Source organism: Myotis daubentonii, chromosome 3 (genome assembly GCF_963259705.1).
Source record: "Myotis daubentonii chromosome 3, mMyoDau2.1, whole genome shotgun sequence".
Taxonomy (NCBI): Eukaryota; Metazoa; Chordata; class Mammalia; order Chiroptera; family Vespertilionidae; genus Myotis; species Myotis daubentonii.
In genome coordinates, this window is record NC_081842.1 from 180,447,568 (window position 1) to 180,463,674 (window position 16,107).

General features: G+C 36.3%; 1 protein-coding gene across 7 annotated transcripts in view; it reads right to left on the minus strand.

Moving 5' to 3' along the window:
- PRKAA2 (protein kinase AMP-activated catalytic subunit alpha 2) overlaps positions 1–16,107 on the minus strand; it is a 259,642-nt gene that overhangs the window by 221,612 nt on the left and 21,923 nt on the right. For all 7 annotated transcript variants that reach the window (XR_009451974.1, XR_009451976.1, XR_009451975.1 and 4 more), the window contains exons 2-6: positions 11,784–11,925; positions 6,362–6,455; positions 5,640–5,784; positions 3,238–3,325; positions 1,347–1,571 (exon numbers count right to left, since the gene is read on the minus strand). Coding sequence is in view for 4 of the 7 variants with exons in the window: in XM_059689423.1 (XP_059545406.1) it covers positions 1,347–1,571; positions 3,238–3,325; positions 5,640–5,784; positions 6,362–6,455; positions 11,784–11,925 (694 nt within the window). In the remaining 3 variants the exon portion in view is untranslated. The remainder of the gene's footprint in view (positions 1–1,346; positions 1,572–3,237; positions 3,326–5,639; positions 5,785–6,361; positions 6,456–11,783; positions 11,926–16,107) is intronic.

Genomic DNA, 16,107 nt, shown 5'->3' on the forward strand with positions numbered 1-16,107 from the left:
GAGGCCTGGAACACTGAGTAAAGGCTAGAAAAGAAAACAATACAGGAATACAAAAGAATCAGTCCTTGCTTTCAGGGAAACAACCACCTGAGCCATCATTTAAATGTTCCAAGAGTCATGGGTCTCTAAACAGTCGTTCCGGCTCATGAAGAAGAGGATTCTGGAAAGCTGTCAAAAGAACGTGTTCTTAAGAAAATACCTGAAAAAATGTTAGGTGAGAACAAAACACCTCTAAGACACGTGGCATGATAGGTAAAAGTAGGAGGCAATGAGTCATCCTGGCTGGTGTGCACTATATACCAGTAAAGGTCCCATTTGCAGTAACACCAGCAACCGCACTTTCCAAAGTTTCTCACACAAGAAATCCTTCATAGCAAGCCACTAGCAGCTATTTTTTAATTCAAAATCTTAGCAAAACTTTTATTCTTTATTTCATCAACCACATGTAAAATACATGGCTCACCCTGTTTTTCTATTAGAAATGTATTCAAATACTTTCTTAGCATATATTATAACCCAGGCATTCTAGCATATACAAAGACGAGGAAGACACTCTCTCTACCCTTATTTAGTTACAATTAAGAGAGAAAGATACACTGAAAAAAATCTCCATACAAAATGAGAAAGAAATAATAAAAGCATGAACAAAATGAGGAAAGCACAGAAGTGGAAGCAACTCACATTGCCTAGAGAAATCAGAAGTGGTTTCAAGGGAGGTCATATGTGAGCAACATTTTAAAGGATGAACAAAAATCTATCAGGTCAAAAAAGGCAGAAAAGGCATCAGATATGAAAGCATAAAATATATTTGAGGAACAAGGAGACATTCAATGTGGCTGAAGCACTGGTATGAGGGGCATAGTAGTGAGTGCAGGAAATGAGACTTTAGAACAGTGGTTCTCAATCTTCTGGCCCTTTAAATACAGTTCCTCATGTTGTGACCCAACCATAAAATTATTTTCGTTGCTACTTCATAACTGTAATGTTGCTACTGTTATGAATCGTAATGTAAATATCTGATATGCAGGATGGTCTTAGGCGACCCCTGTGAAAGGGTCATTCAACCACCAAAGGGGTCGCTACCCACAGGCTGAGAACTGCTGCTTTAGAAGAAGTGAGGAGAGCCTTACTATGAAGGGCCTAGTATGCTTTGCTACCTAAGCTAAAAAGTTTGGGAAACAATCTGAAATATTTAAAAGATGAGTGCCATGATCAGATTTGTGTATTAAGAGAAGTAAAATTTATATAAACTGTTATAGAGCTCAGGATCAAGAAGGCATTCAATTAGTGGTACTACTGTTCTCAATACTAGAAAATGTACATAACAATAACAAAAATAGATTCACCTTATGTCTTTGATAGTTGCTCGTTTCAGAGGATCAACCTGCAGCATATGCATCAGGAGAGTGGCGACAGAGCGATTGAGGTATTCTGGGATATAAAAAACACCCCCTCGGATCTTCTTAAATAACGTAGGCACGTGCTCATCATCAAATGGGAGAGTGCCACAGAGAAGAGCATACAGAATAACACCACAGCTCCAGATGTCAACCTCAGGACCTGCATACAATCTAAGAAAAGAGATGACAGCACAAACCTGAAGTACAAGTGTCGCTTTCTCACCTACAGGTACCCTGCCTCTATAGCCCTACACATAGTATGGACTCCGTAAATATTGCTTTCAAGGTCTTTATTGAAGTTCATGGCCACTCTTCAACACTCAACACCAATGGAAAATAATTAATTGGTCTAACCAATTACTATTCAAGTTTCCCAAAAGAAAATAGTATTTTTTTTTTTGGCACAAACTCATTTCACTGAACTTATTAATTGACTCATTAAAAAATATAAAACTTTCTGGTTGATTTTTTAATAGAAACAACAAAGTAGATGACCATAAACTTGGAGGAAAAAACCCACAATACTCTATAATGTATAGGCTAAATCTTTTTACCATGAATCTATTACAAGAAAGAAAATGTGTATGTAACAGAATTTCATTCCTGGCACACCTATTTTAAAGAATATGTGAAACAGTAAAGTGCCTAACTAGTTCTGCGGCAATGTCTCTTACAGTATTTGTCCTGCATCACATTATCTTGAGTACCCAATGACTCTCTTTCTAACCGCTTGCTAGCATATGGGACTAAGATTAGCGTTGCTCCAGAAAAACTATGCCTAGAAGGTTTTTTCTCTCACCTGTATACAGTATTAAAATTCCCCTGATAGCACATTACCAAACTCAAACCTGGGTCTGAGGTAACAAAGTAAATCTCTACAATTCCAATTTTAAAAAGGATATAATCTGCCCTAGCTAGTTTGGCTCAGTGGATAGAGTGTAGGCCTGCGGACCAAAGGGTCCCGGGTTCAATTCTGGTCAAGGGCACGTACCTTGTTTGGCTCCTCCCCGGCCCAGACCCTGGTCGAGGCACATGCAGGAGGCAACCAATCCGATGTGTTTCTCTCGCACTGATATTTCTCTGTCTTTTTCCTCTCTCTTCCACTCTCTCTAAAAAAATCAATGGGAAAGTATCCTTGGGTGAGGATTACAAAAAAAAAAGGATATAATCCGTTTCAATAAAAATTACTATCCATCATTAACATTGTTGGCTGTACTGCCCAAACTCCTATACCTACTATCTTTGTAATATGCCTTTTCTAGTTTTTCTCTCATAGAATTCTGTTAACTCTTACATCAGACATTGGTCTCTGTAGAAGACTTCAGTTTACAACTGCAATCTATATAAACATTTTAAAATGTACCAATGAGAAAATTATGTAATTACAAAATCTTCACTTGTGCACTTGAATTCATAAAATGACATACTGCCCACCCAAAACCTCATTCTTCCAAAAATAAAATATAAAATACTCTATATACTTTAAAAAAGGATATGTAAAATATCATTAAAGGATCATGTCTAATAAGTAAATAATAACACTAGCTTAAATTTAGCAAATGCTTACTCTATTTGCACTTTTGTAAAATGAAAAAAGAAATCAACATTTATTTCAGTCATTTTTAATGGAAAACCTCCTTAAATATAATCATAACAAAATTAAATGTTTAAAATATTGCTTAATATAACTATTCTGTCTTCAACAATGAAAAAATTAAAGGGACAATTTGTTTCTACTGTGTTAAAAATCTAATCTTGTCAAGAGAATGTATAATTAAGCTTTATCAGAATAAACAAAAGATTATAAAAAGCTTACTTTTTGCTGATATATCATTACCTGCCTGAGATTACTTCAGGTGCTGCATAATTTGGAGATCCACAACTAGTTCGCAGAAATTCACCATCTGACATCATATTAGATAATCCTGAAAGTAAGAGTAATGTTTACCTGGTGCTAGATATTTCTAAAAGTAGAGAAAGGTGCATGAGGAAAATGTCAAGTCTTTAATGTTCATACATCATATTTTTCAAGTTATTATAAAAAGGAGTGGAAAGCATTTGTTAGACTAGAAGGAGACCATTTCAGAGTGCTATTACACTATGACAAAAAAAAGCTAAAACATATCACACGTGTGATTGGAATGAAATTCCTTTTGTAAATACTGATTCACTTCACAAATATGAGGTTATTCTAAAACTATATGAACTTTTCCAAACATAAAACTACCATAATATTGTTTACCCACTTCTACAGTTGAAAGAATAAAATAGAGACTATACTTTCAAAAGCCTTTTAAAAAAAATCTCTAGGTAGAAATCAGACAGGCTCCAGTTTAATAAAGATTATGTTCCAAAAGTTTTTAATCTGGAAAGCTTTAAATTAAAAATAGAAAATATAATCAATTGAACCAAACATCTAGTTGAACTATAGTACTAAATGAATTCTGAGATTTAGAGAAGGAAGGGAAATAGTGAGATAAGTTTCCTGGTTTTTAGATTAAAGACAAGCTACTGACAAAATTTTTAAAACAGGCAGTGCTGACCTCTGGCACCCTGCCATCTCTCTTTCTATAATCTCGTACTTCCTAATCCTTTTCCCAAAACATCCTGCACTTTAGCTTTTCCTTGCTCCTGACAAAAACTCCTCTTGTTTTGTCAAGTGGGAGATGTTACCCGGGCCCCCGGGCACCGCCCCCTGGATTCACAGGACTACAAAGCTCCAGAACTGCATGCAAACTTCCATGTGCCTCCTGGTAAGTGCATTCATCAAAGTGTCCCTATTTTCAAAGGAGCTGTGATTCCCCCCTACACACACACACACACACACACACACACACACACACACACACACACACACACAATACTTCAGGTTCCTTAGGAAGAAATGCAGATTGAATGGGTTTATCTTGATCCTACCCCTCTAACGTCTCTAAAAGTAGCTGCTGCACATAGACACCAGGGGGGCAGAAGGGGGAGGGAATGGGGGGATAAGGACACATAGGTAATACCTTAATCAATAAAGAAAAAAAAATTAATAAAATAAATAAATAATTTAAAAAATTTAAAAGTATCTGCTGCATTTTTTACATTTATTTATTTATTTTTAGTTATTGAATTTATTGGGGTGACACTGGTTAATAAAATTATATAGGTTTTAGGTATACAATTCTATAAGTCATCGGTATATTGTATTGTGTGTTCACCACTCCAAGTCAAATATCCTTCTTTCACTATTTCTCCCCTCTTTACACTCTTCTACCTCCCCCACTCCTCTTTCCTTCTGGTAATCACCATATTGTTGTCTGTGTCTATGAGAATGTGGGGGTTTTTTTGCATTTTTTAAAAGCATCTATAATAATAAAAGTGTAATATGCTAATTAGACCAGGCAGCCAAACGACCTTTCAGACATCATTCCAGACCGTCTTCTGGACAAAGCCACAGAGGCAGGGGCAGAGGCAGAGGTGGTTAGGGGGCAATCAGGCAGGCAGGCAGAGTGGTTAGGGGCAATCAGGCAGGCAGACAGAGTGGTTAGGGGCAATCAGGCAGGCAGGCAAGCAGTTAAGGGCGATCAGGCAGGCAAATGAGTGGTTAGGGGTGATCAGGCAGGCAGGCGAGCAGTTAAGGGTGATCAGGCAGGCAGGCAGAGTGGTTAGGGGCGATCAGGCAGTAGGCGAGTGGTTAGGGGTCATCAGGCAGGCAGGCAAGCAGTTAAGGGCGATCAGGCAGGCAGGCAGGGTGGTTAGGGGTGATCAGGCAGGAGGCGAGTGGTTAGGGGGGATCAGGAAGGCAGGCGAGCAGTTAAGGGCGATCAGGCAGGCAGGCGCGCAGTTAGGGAGATAAGGCAGGCAGGCGAGCAATTAGGGGTGATCAGGCAGGCAGGCAGGCAAACGGTTAGGAGCCAGCAGTCCCAGATTGCGAGAGGGATGTCCGACTGCCAATTTAGGCACTGGCTCGATCCCGCAGGAATCCCTGTGGGATTGAGCCTAAATTGGCAGTCTGACATCCCCCAAGGGGTCCCAGATTGCGAGAGAGTGCAGGCCAGGTTAAGCCCCTGTGCCCTTGCACGAGTTTCGTGCACCGGGCCTCTAGTGTTTAAATAAACAGACCAAGCAAGCTACTGTGGAGGCTGTACAACTAATCCCTTTTCACAGCACAGGGCTTTACAACGTTGAAATTGAAAGCTCCTATTTCTTTAAGAATTGTTACCGACATTTCTGAACAACCCTGGAGTCACATACCAAAATCAGCTATCTTGGCATTCATGTGTGCATCCAACAGCACATTCTCTGGTTTCAGGTCTCGGTGCACAACCATATGCCTATGACAGTAATCCACCGCAGACAGGATCTGCTGAAAGAGCCGTCTGGCTTCCATCTCTTCAACCTATCAATGTTAAAGAAGCTGCACTAAAAATATTCGGGACATCTACATAGCAAGAGTTTCAGTTTCATACTCAGCCTAAATATAACTGAGGTAAGCTCATTAGGTTCTGCTAGAATATTCAACAAATCAGACAAAGAAACCAAAAACTTGCATTTATGCTCAACATGTCAATCAACAGGTTTTTCTTTGCTGCTAGGCAATAATATTTCATTTTCAAGTAATACTACTAAATGTGCACAAGTTCTGGGGAGTCAGCAAGTAAAACAATCTAAAACCAAACTTATGTGAAAGTGCTAAGGAAGAAAATTACTGATGCTTCAACATGACGTATGGAAGACATTTTTCATTTTGAAAAGCATAGGCATCGTGTTGGCAATTAAATGGTACTTATTTCCTAAAACCAGTATTTCAAAAGGTGTACTTTTTAAGAAAGAAGATTATGTCTAATAGTCTCTGTTTAGTTGAGCATTATTACAGAAGCAACCCAACTTTAAAAAATATCTTTGTGGTTTCCTATTTCCCACTTTTTCCCTCTTTTCTAACTTGGGAATTTATTGTACTGCATAGTGTTACTCACCCGTCCATGTTTACAGATGTAGTCAAATAATTCACCACCAGACACATATTCCATTACCATAAAAAAATCTGTTGGAGTGCTGATCACCTGGTATCTTTTTGTAAATAAAAAAAGTTAAATAAAAATATTACTTTAACCAAAATCAATCTGTACATCTTTTCTTGCTACAATTTTATATTCCAATGTTTTATAATATTTTAAGATGGCAACAGGTTTATAATGTTATCAAAATAATCAGAGAACTATAAACATAGAGCTTAACAAAATTCAACTAACTTTCAAGGCTTATGGACTTACCTCCAGTCCTCCCTTTCATGTTTACAAAATCTTTAAAATCCTTCAATATGCAACAGCTGAGTTAAGCATTAATTTTTCCACTTAAACAAAAACGTGTTTACAGTCTATGGAGATCAGGTATCATAAGTAAAAAGTATTCTTGGAAAGGTTAAATGACACCACAGGAATAAAATCAACAAAATCCAGAAAATGGACAAGTGACCCTTTATTCAACATTAAAATAGAAAGGGAAAGTTATAGATTAAAAATAACTCAAGAGACATATTGACCAATTACACTATATACACTTCTTTTGATTCTGATTCAAACAAACCAACTTTAACAGTCATTTATGAAACCATTAATAAAGTCTGAACACTAGCTGGATGGCTGATTTGTAGTTATTATAATAAACTGTATTTAAGTTATAAAAGTAAAAAAAGGCTTTATTTCCCAGAATAAAGAATTTGAAGGTTAAGAACATAATATTTGGGATTTGCTCAAAATAATTTAGGGTGGGAGAAGTGGGGAGAAGCAGATAAAACACTACACTGACAACTGTTGAAGCTGAATAAGAGATACATGAGGCTGTGACACTTTACTTTGTATACATTTAAAATTTTCCATAATAAAAATTTGAATAGATGTATGTATTTATGCATGAAATTTTATTATTTATTTATTTATTTATTTATTGGCACTCAAAGCTTAGCACATTTAAAAAAAATAATAAAAGCCTTAGCTCTATTTGACAAAATAAGATTTTTCCTGAAAACTACAACTTCCCCCTACCCCGCGCACAATTTTACAAAAGTGAAAACAAGTAAAATATAACATTGACGTTTTAACTGACGGTTACATTTAACACCAATAAAGAAATAATTGTTCTGCTTTTTAAAGAGGTTTGCTTTGTTTATGAAGGATTATCTACAAGCTGGTTAATCGTGAGCAACATCTAATTTACACTGAGTTACTATTTAAGGCCACTAAGTATAGATGTATAGTTTTTGCAAGGCTTAAAGGCACCCAGTGGAAAGCACAAGTAGGAGCTGAAAAGAGGTCCAGATGCCACCTTTTAAGCAGGATACCTTGACACGGGATATGGCAGAAACCGGGGAACCTTCTGGTAATTAGTCCACCCGGATGGAGCACCTTTTATTAAAGTGGTTCTGGTTACTATTCCCTGTTAAAGAGGAAGGGGAAATGGCCAGGAAATTGATGATCTAACTGCACACTATACATTTTAAGAGAGGACACTTGGAAAAAGTAAAGTATTAAAGCTATAGTATTGAAAATGACAGGTTTTCACAATAAATCTTTCATCTTTGGGATAAGAAATTACAAAGTATCCCGCTTTATATAAAATAAACTAGTATGACTGTGCAATGATGTTGAGACTATTTCAAATGAGCTATGGAAAGGAAATTTTACCGAGAATTCTCAAAGCCATCCTATACCAGTAAAAGCCAACTTATGAGAGGCATCCTAGCAAGCACCAAACTCTAACTGAATAAAACAAATAGTATACAGCAGGAGCACCTGCTATGTCACTTTGCTGTAGGCTAATCTGATTTATTAACAGAATTCTCAATCACTGTTCTGCTCTGTACATCTTTGGGGCATAAAAGAAAAGAAGGCATACAACTCTAATAAATGTAACTGCTAATTCCTCCAAGTATATCACAAGATCTTTAATAGCTACTTTTGGATTTTACTACTTCATGAAACTTCTAACTCTACAGCAGCCACTATCCACACCAAAGGCCAATCTAGAGCAACAGAAACCACGGCTATCATTACTGAGCACTTACTGTGTGTGCCAGACTAATGGCCACACTGAATGTTTACTGAGTACCTACCATAGGTTGAATAAAATAAAGACTAAAAGAAGCAGACAGGCAAAAGCATCTCTACTAAATTAGAAAGTATTGATCTTTCGACCAGTTAAAATAAAGTTTCTCTAAGAACTATGGAGGAAAGAAAAACACGGACAAAAATTAATCCAACAAATTCTAGTTCACGGAAAAGTTTGAAGTTTCCTTTCAATCCTGTTTACTCCTCTGAATTTTCTCCAAGTGATTATTACGCCCACCCCCAAATTGAGTTAATGGAGAAAGCATGGAATAAATATCCTTCATTCTTGGTATTTAGTTTTCAAACTTTCTTCCCAATTCTAGAGGCCCATTCTGTAACAAGGAAACTATTCTTGGCAGCTAGTTCAAAACTCCACAAAACAAACAAAACTAACAGGATCAGGTCTCTCTCCTTGTTTACATCACTAACATTATTAGAGGTTAAGTTAATAACTTGTTCTGTAGCAAGAATACATGAGAGTGCTTTTTTCTGTTTTAATTCAGATCCATAATTAAGAGGCAGTGTAGCTGAATGGATTAATAAGCTCAAGGCAGGAAGCCAGAAGCTTTAAACTTCAAATTCACCTCTGCCAACCCTGAGAACATTCTATAACTCCTGCAACAAAACAAAATACCAAACAATTAAATAGCTCTAAACCAGAATGAGATAGTCAAACCAATATTAAACACTTAACAAATAATTACAGAAACTGAGGTAAGAAAACACTGGTAAATATGACAGCAAAAATAAATCCTCAGGACCGCTGCAACTGCTTACTGACAAAATCTGATTTTATCAGCACAGAAAGTAGGACTCATACTCTAAAGAGGGCAAAATTTCCTGGGGGTCTTTCAGGGTTGTTGGCATTCTAAGTCACACGGTCAAGAAACAAGGCAAATACAGAGATTGCTTTCCTTTCTCCACTCTCACTCTGGCATGAGATACATTTGGTCTGGCTTCCTAGCTCTTTCCTCTAATAGAAAGTAGCTACTCAGCAAGGAAGAACGAAGAGCTATCAGTAACTAGAATAAAGTCATTATTAACATGGAGTCAAAAGTACATATGAACTATTTCAGTTAGCTGAAAACTACTCAGAATCATGAAAGAGAACTGGAATCATCAGCTCATAGGTTGCCAACTCCTGCTTTGGGCCAGTGCACATTAAACACTAGGCATTATACCATTTAGTCCTCAAATAACACCATGAGGCATCCCATTTTTAAATTAAGGAAACAAACAGTGGGAGAGGTGAGTCACTGGGCTCACAGGTTGTATTTTAACTCTTAGGATAATCTTTAAAATCCTGTATATACATATTCTGAATCACCTAGAATATAGGTCCCGGAGGATAACCTTATAATCAAGTACTGCCATGCAATTTCAGGGGCCTCATTTCTTGTTTATATTTATGATCGAGTGAACTCCAAGTGAAGATCAAATGACACTGAAGTGGTTGGGAACTTAGTCAACACAAGTTACCCAATGGCACACCAAACCCAAGAAAAGCCTTCTCTGAACAGTCAGCAGCATGCTCTTGCTGTTGATGAGATGCACTGAATGGCCGCCATCATTGAATATAGCTCGTGATAACAAAGACTAAATGCATGTTCCAAATCCCAGCAATAAAAGGGTCAGCCACTGATTTAGGATTTCAAGAATGTTACTGGTTAGTTTCCTGTTGTTTCCATACTTCAAACTTAGTGGCTGAAAATAACAAAAATGGAATTTCTTATAATTTTGTAGGTTAGAAGCCTGACATATGTCTCACTGGACTAAAATCAAGGTGTCAAGAGAGCTGCATGCATTGCCTTCTGGAGGCTCTAGGGAGAAATCCATTACTTTGTATCTTCCAACTTTTAGAGATCGCCTGCATTCCTTATCTCATGGCCCCTTTCTTCTGTCTTCAAAGCCAAAAACAGCCAGTGAGTCCTTCTCACAGCTTATTCCTCTGACCTTATTTCCATCCTAAAATCTCTCTCACTTTTTTGATGCCCTCACCTACTTTTTTTAAAATATATTTTTATTGATTTCAGAGAAGAAGGAGGAGGGAGGGAGGGAGAGAGGGAGGGAGGGAGGGAGGGAGGGAGGGAGAGAGGGAGGGGGAGAGAGAGAGAGAGAGAGAGAGAGAGAGAGAGAGAGAGAGAGAGAGAGAGAGAAACATCAATGAGAGAGAATCACTGACCGGCTGCCTCCTGCACACTTCACATTGGGGATCGAGCCCATAACCTGGGCATGTGTCCTGACCAGGAATCAAACTGTGACCTCCTGGTTCATAGGTTAGCTCTTAGTCACTGAGCCACACTGGCTAGGCTCCCTCTTCTACTTTTAAGAACCACTGTGATTACATTGGGCCCATCTAGATAAGCCAGGAAAATCTCCTTATTTTAAGGTCAGCTGACTGGCAACCTTTTATTTATGGACAAGTTGCTGATACTCTTTAGATGTGCAATATCCTTATCTATAAAATGAAGATAGTAATACCTTCCTTATAGGCTTAACTTGAAGATGAAGTGAAATTATATACGTAAAATGTTCAATATAAATTATTCTTAATAAGTGTAATACTTATTTTATAAAACTCTAACCAAGCTTTGAGATGAAAAACAAAGACAATTTTCAGTGTTTAACATACCACATTTTCTCAGTAAACATGAAACTACAACTTCAGGTGATTTAAAGGAATATTTAATGTCTAAATTTTTTATGGGTCTAGTTGATTTTCAATTATATTTCAATTTAACTAATTAGCTTATTTATTCATCTCTAATATATGATTATTTTAAGTTTGTAACGTGTCTTATCCCCCCAAAATTCACGTGCTTCTCTGAAGAGCTTTACTACGGTAATTAAAATAATATTGTTGTTTTGCAAATAATACACTATGGTAGATAACCTTTAACAGTTACTTTCTACCTTTTCCAAAAAGAAAATACCCAGATACATTCATGAAAATTAACTAGTAAAAATTACAAAATGAATCTAGGAATATCAAAGTCCTAAAAGAATTTCAAAATGAATACTAGAAATGAGTCAACTTCCAAGGCTACACTCAAATCTTGAAAACAGTACCAATTTTGAAACAATAACTTCTAATTTTAAACCAAAAGTATGCAAAAAAACAAAACAAAAAATTAATGGAGCTTAAATACTTGCTCAATATAAATATGAAAAGAAGTGTTTTATGAAAGATTAATTATAGACAACTATTTATAAATTCATAAATAGTATCTCAAGACAGTTTCTCTTTTGTTTTATTGGGTACAAAAATACTTACAGTTTAAAAAGTACTTACAGTTTGATAATATGAGGATGACGAAAGAGTTTTAGATTTTGAATTTCCCGCTTTATTTTTCCAACAACATCTAAACTGCGAATCTTCTGTCTATTTAGAATTTTAACTGCCACTTTATGACCTGTCAACTGATGTTCTCCAACTACAAATGAAGAAAAAAAACTGCTGATCATACAGTCATACTTCCACTGCAACCACAAGTTTTACTCATATATACCACTTTTACATCATGTATGGCATAGAACGGATGTTCTCCCTTTTCACTTCCATCCCTTCTACTAGACATGCACTCCTTGAGGACAGAAACTGTACCTGAGTCTCGGCACCTAGCACAGAGATGTTCACCAAATATTTATGGAAAGGATTACTGAATTCTATCTTCCTACATAAAAATATAATCACATTTGGAACACCCTGGATAGAACAGAATTCACTATGTTTTGTTAATCACTTTTTTCTCCTCTTCTGGTTGCCAGCCATTGTATTATAGAAGAGTATGTGATTGCTATAAAATGAAATAACTAGCTTCATTACTGTTCCCTCAGAAAATTCACGTGTAGCCCCTTTTTTGGCCTTTTCCACAAAGCCTTTCCCTATTGGAAGAAATCCAACATTCCTCCCCCCCCCCCCTTATTTGATGGAAGCTCTACTTCTTTCAAATCCTCATGGTATGTTCATAAATATCATGTGTCCTTTATCATTTTTAGGCTATTATAAGTATTTCTGGTCACACACAGCCGATATGCCAGAAACCAAGTAGTCGGGTAACATTCGCTCCTACATATTTCTTGGAGTCAAGTTTCAAATAATTATGACAAATATGTAAATAATGATATGTGACAATGACATTTATTGTTTATTATGTACTAAATGTTATTTTAAGTGCTAAATGCCCTACTCACTCAATATACTATTATCCTCCATTAAAAGGGTGAGAAACCTGAAACAAAGAGAAGTTAAATAGATAACTTATCCAAGGTGGCATAGTAAACATGTGATCATAGTAAACACAGTGGTAGCAAACATGTGATCTCAAACTGACTTCAGTTCAGAGGCAGCATGTTTCACCATAACATAATAATGCCCCCATCAGAGCAATCCAAGTATGTAAGGGGTTAACCTAGGAAGGAGGTTAACCTTCTTGTCACACTAGAGATTATTTTGATGTGTACAACTTTTCAAGCAAAAAATTGTCTCAAAATCATTAATGAAGACTGAAAGTTACTTTACCTGCATATAAAACAAACAAATTGGGAAAAATCAAGTTCAAGTAACCTAACTTACTAGCATTACAAAATATGTTCCAGGACTCCAGGAAAACATTGTCAATTTCAGGGACAGTCTACTCTACTCAACAAAGATAACCTAAACTAGAGGCCCGGTGCACGAATTCGTGCACCAGTGGAGTCCCTCAGCCTGGCCTGTGGGGATAGGGCCAAAACCGGTTCTTCAACATCCCCCGAGGGGTCCCAGATTGTGAGAGAGCAGTACTTGGGTGATGCACCCCAGAATTGAGCTCCCTCCTCTCTAGTTCCAGGTGCATCACTCGAGAACCACAGTTGCCAAGTCACTGCATCTCAGCAGTTCCTGTGTTGACCGTCTGCCCCCTGGTGGTCAGTGCATGTCATAGCTACTGGTCGGAACATCTGCCCCCTGGTGTTCATTGTGCGTCATAGCTACCAGTCGGATGGTCAGACGGTCACTTAGGCTTTTATATTCATAGATGGTTTGTTGTTGCCTGGGTTGTTTATTCTTAACCTTTGGTAACTTTATAATACCCAAACATTTGTCTGGGTGGCTTAACAAGTATGTCTCTTTCCTCAAATCTTTGATAGCATCAGTAAAAGTAACCAGTGCTGCAATCTCCTCATCTGTACAACAGGGAAGAAGAGTTTAATTATTCCATTCCCATCTGATAATTAAAATTACTATCTATTGAGAATATATGTGGTCTTTCCAGATCAAAGAAGTAAGGCCAAGGACTCTAACAATCAAATGTATAGGTGTTTTGTTTTTTAAGGTCATATGCTTAAACTGAAAAACAAGGAAACCAAAAAGTGAATGACTGCACTCAGAAAATAATAAAATAATAAAGACTTACTTTGTCAACAAATTTGATAAAGTTGCAGGACACAAAGTCAATATTCAAAAATCAGTTGCATTTCTAAATGCTAACAATAAACTATCAGAAGGAGAAATTAAGAAAAAATCCCATTCACCACTGCATCAAAAAAAAAAAAAATACTTAGGAATAAATTTAACCAAGGAGGAGAAAGAGTTATACACTGAAAGCTATAAAATACTGGTAAAAAATGAAAACGACAAATAAATGGAAAGATGTTCCATGTCCATGGATTGAAAAATTAATATTGTGAAAATTTCCATACTACCCAATGGAACCTGCAGATTTAATGCAATCCATTTTCACAGAAATAGAAAAAAAAAACCTGAAATTCGTATGGAACCATAAAAGACCCTGAATAGTCAAAGCAATCTTGAGAAAGAAGAACAAAGTTGGAGGAATTTTACTTCCTGATTTCAAACAATATTACAGATATAGTAATCAAAATAGTATGGTATTGCATAAAAATAGCCACATAAATCAATGAAATAGAAACTCCAGAAGTAAACCCATGCATATATAGTATTTAATTTATGACGAAGGAGTAAAAATTATACCATGGGGAAAGGACAGTCTCTTCAACACATTGTGCTGCAAAAACTGGACAGCTACACACAAAAGAATGAAAGTGGACCCTCATCAAACACATTACACAAAAACCAATTAAAAATGGATTAAAAACTTAAATTTAAGACCCAAAACTTTAAAAGGTCTAGAAGAAAATAGAGGGGTAAACCTCTTGACATTAGTCTTAGCAATGTGTTTTGGTTTTTTCTTAGTTTGATAACAAAAGCAAAGGCAACGAAAGCAAAAATAAACAAGTGGGACTAAATTAAAGAACCACACAGCAAATCAAACCATTAACACAATAAAAAGGCACCTCACCTAATGAATGTGAAAAAGTATCTGCAAATCACATACTGATAAGGGGCTATGAATTCACACAAGTCAATAGCAAAAAATACAAATTCCATTAAAAACTGGGCAAAGGAACTGAATAAACTTTTTTCCTTACAAGACATACAAATGGTCAACATATACATGGAAAGGCACTCAACATCACTAACCATTAGGGAAATGCAAATAAAAACCACAGTGATATTACCTCAGACCTGTTGAAATGGCTATCATCAAAAGACAAGTGTTTAAAGGATGTGACAAAAAGGGAATCCTCATACACAATTGGTGGGGGTGTAAACTGGTACAGCCACAGTGAAAAAACAGAATGGAAGTTCCTCAAAATATTAAAAACAGATGTAACTAACATATGATCCAACAATCCTACTTCTGGGTGGCTATTGAAAAGAAATGAAAACAGGATATAAAAAAATAGTCTGCACTCCCATATTCATTGCAGCATTATTCACAATGTCCAAGATATGGGAACTATCCAAGTGTCCTGTCCATCAGTGAATAAATGAATAAAAATGATGAGGTATGTACATATACAATGGACTATTATTTAGTCATAAGGAAGAAGGAAATCCTGTTTGCACCAATATGGATGGACCTTGAGGGCATTATACTAAGTGAAATAAGCCAGACAGAGAAAGACAAATACCACATGTTATCACTTATATGTGAAATCTAAAGAAAAAAAAGTCGAACTCATAGAAAGAGTCAAAAAGTGGTTGCCAGGGGCTCTGGGGTGGGGAAAATAGGGGAAAATTGGTGAAAAGACAAAAACTTTCAGCTATAAGATAAATAAGATCTGTAGTTCTAATGTAAAACATAGTGAATATAGTTGATAACCTGTATTATATAATTAAAATTTGCTAAGAGAGAACTAAAATGTTCTCACAAAAATATGTATATAAATATGTGAGGTGATGCGTGTGTTAATTAACTAGTTGGAAGGATCCTTTCACGATGTATACATATATCAACTAATCATAATGTACCTTTTAAATATCTTATAATTTTATCAATTATACTTCAATAAACCTACAATTTAATTAAATTTAAAAATTTTTAAGGTATTACTTTGTCTATGGCACTTGAGGAAATAAGTGACTCACTTGCCTTTATACCTAAAGAAATTTTTCCCCATGACACAATGTAACAGAAGTAATATAACCCCCTGAAACAGTTGAAGTACACTGATAAGCTAACTAGATAGCTAATGTCAAATATCAAGTGGATTAAGACTATCACCTCATTTTGCTGAACTATCTAGCCTCTATTTCTTAATAACTTAAGTGA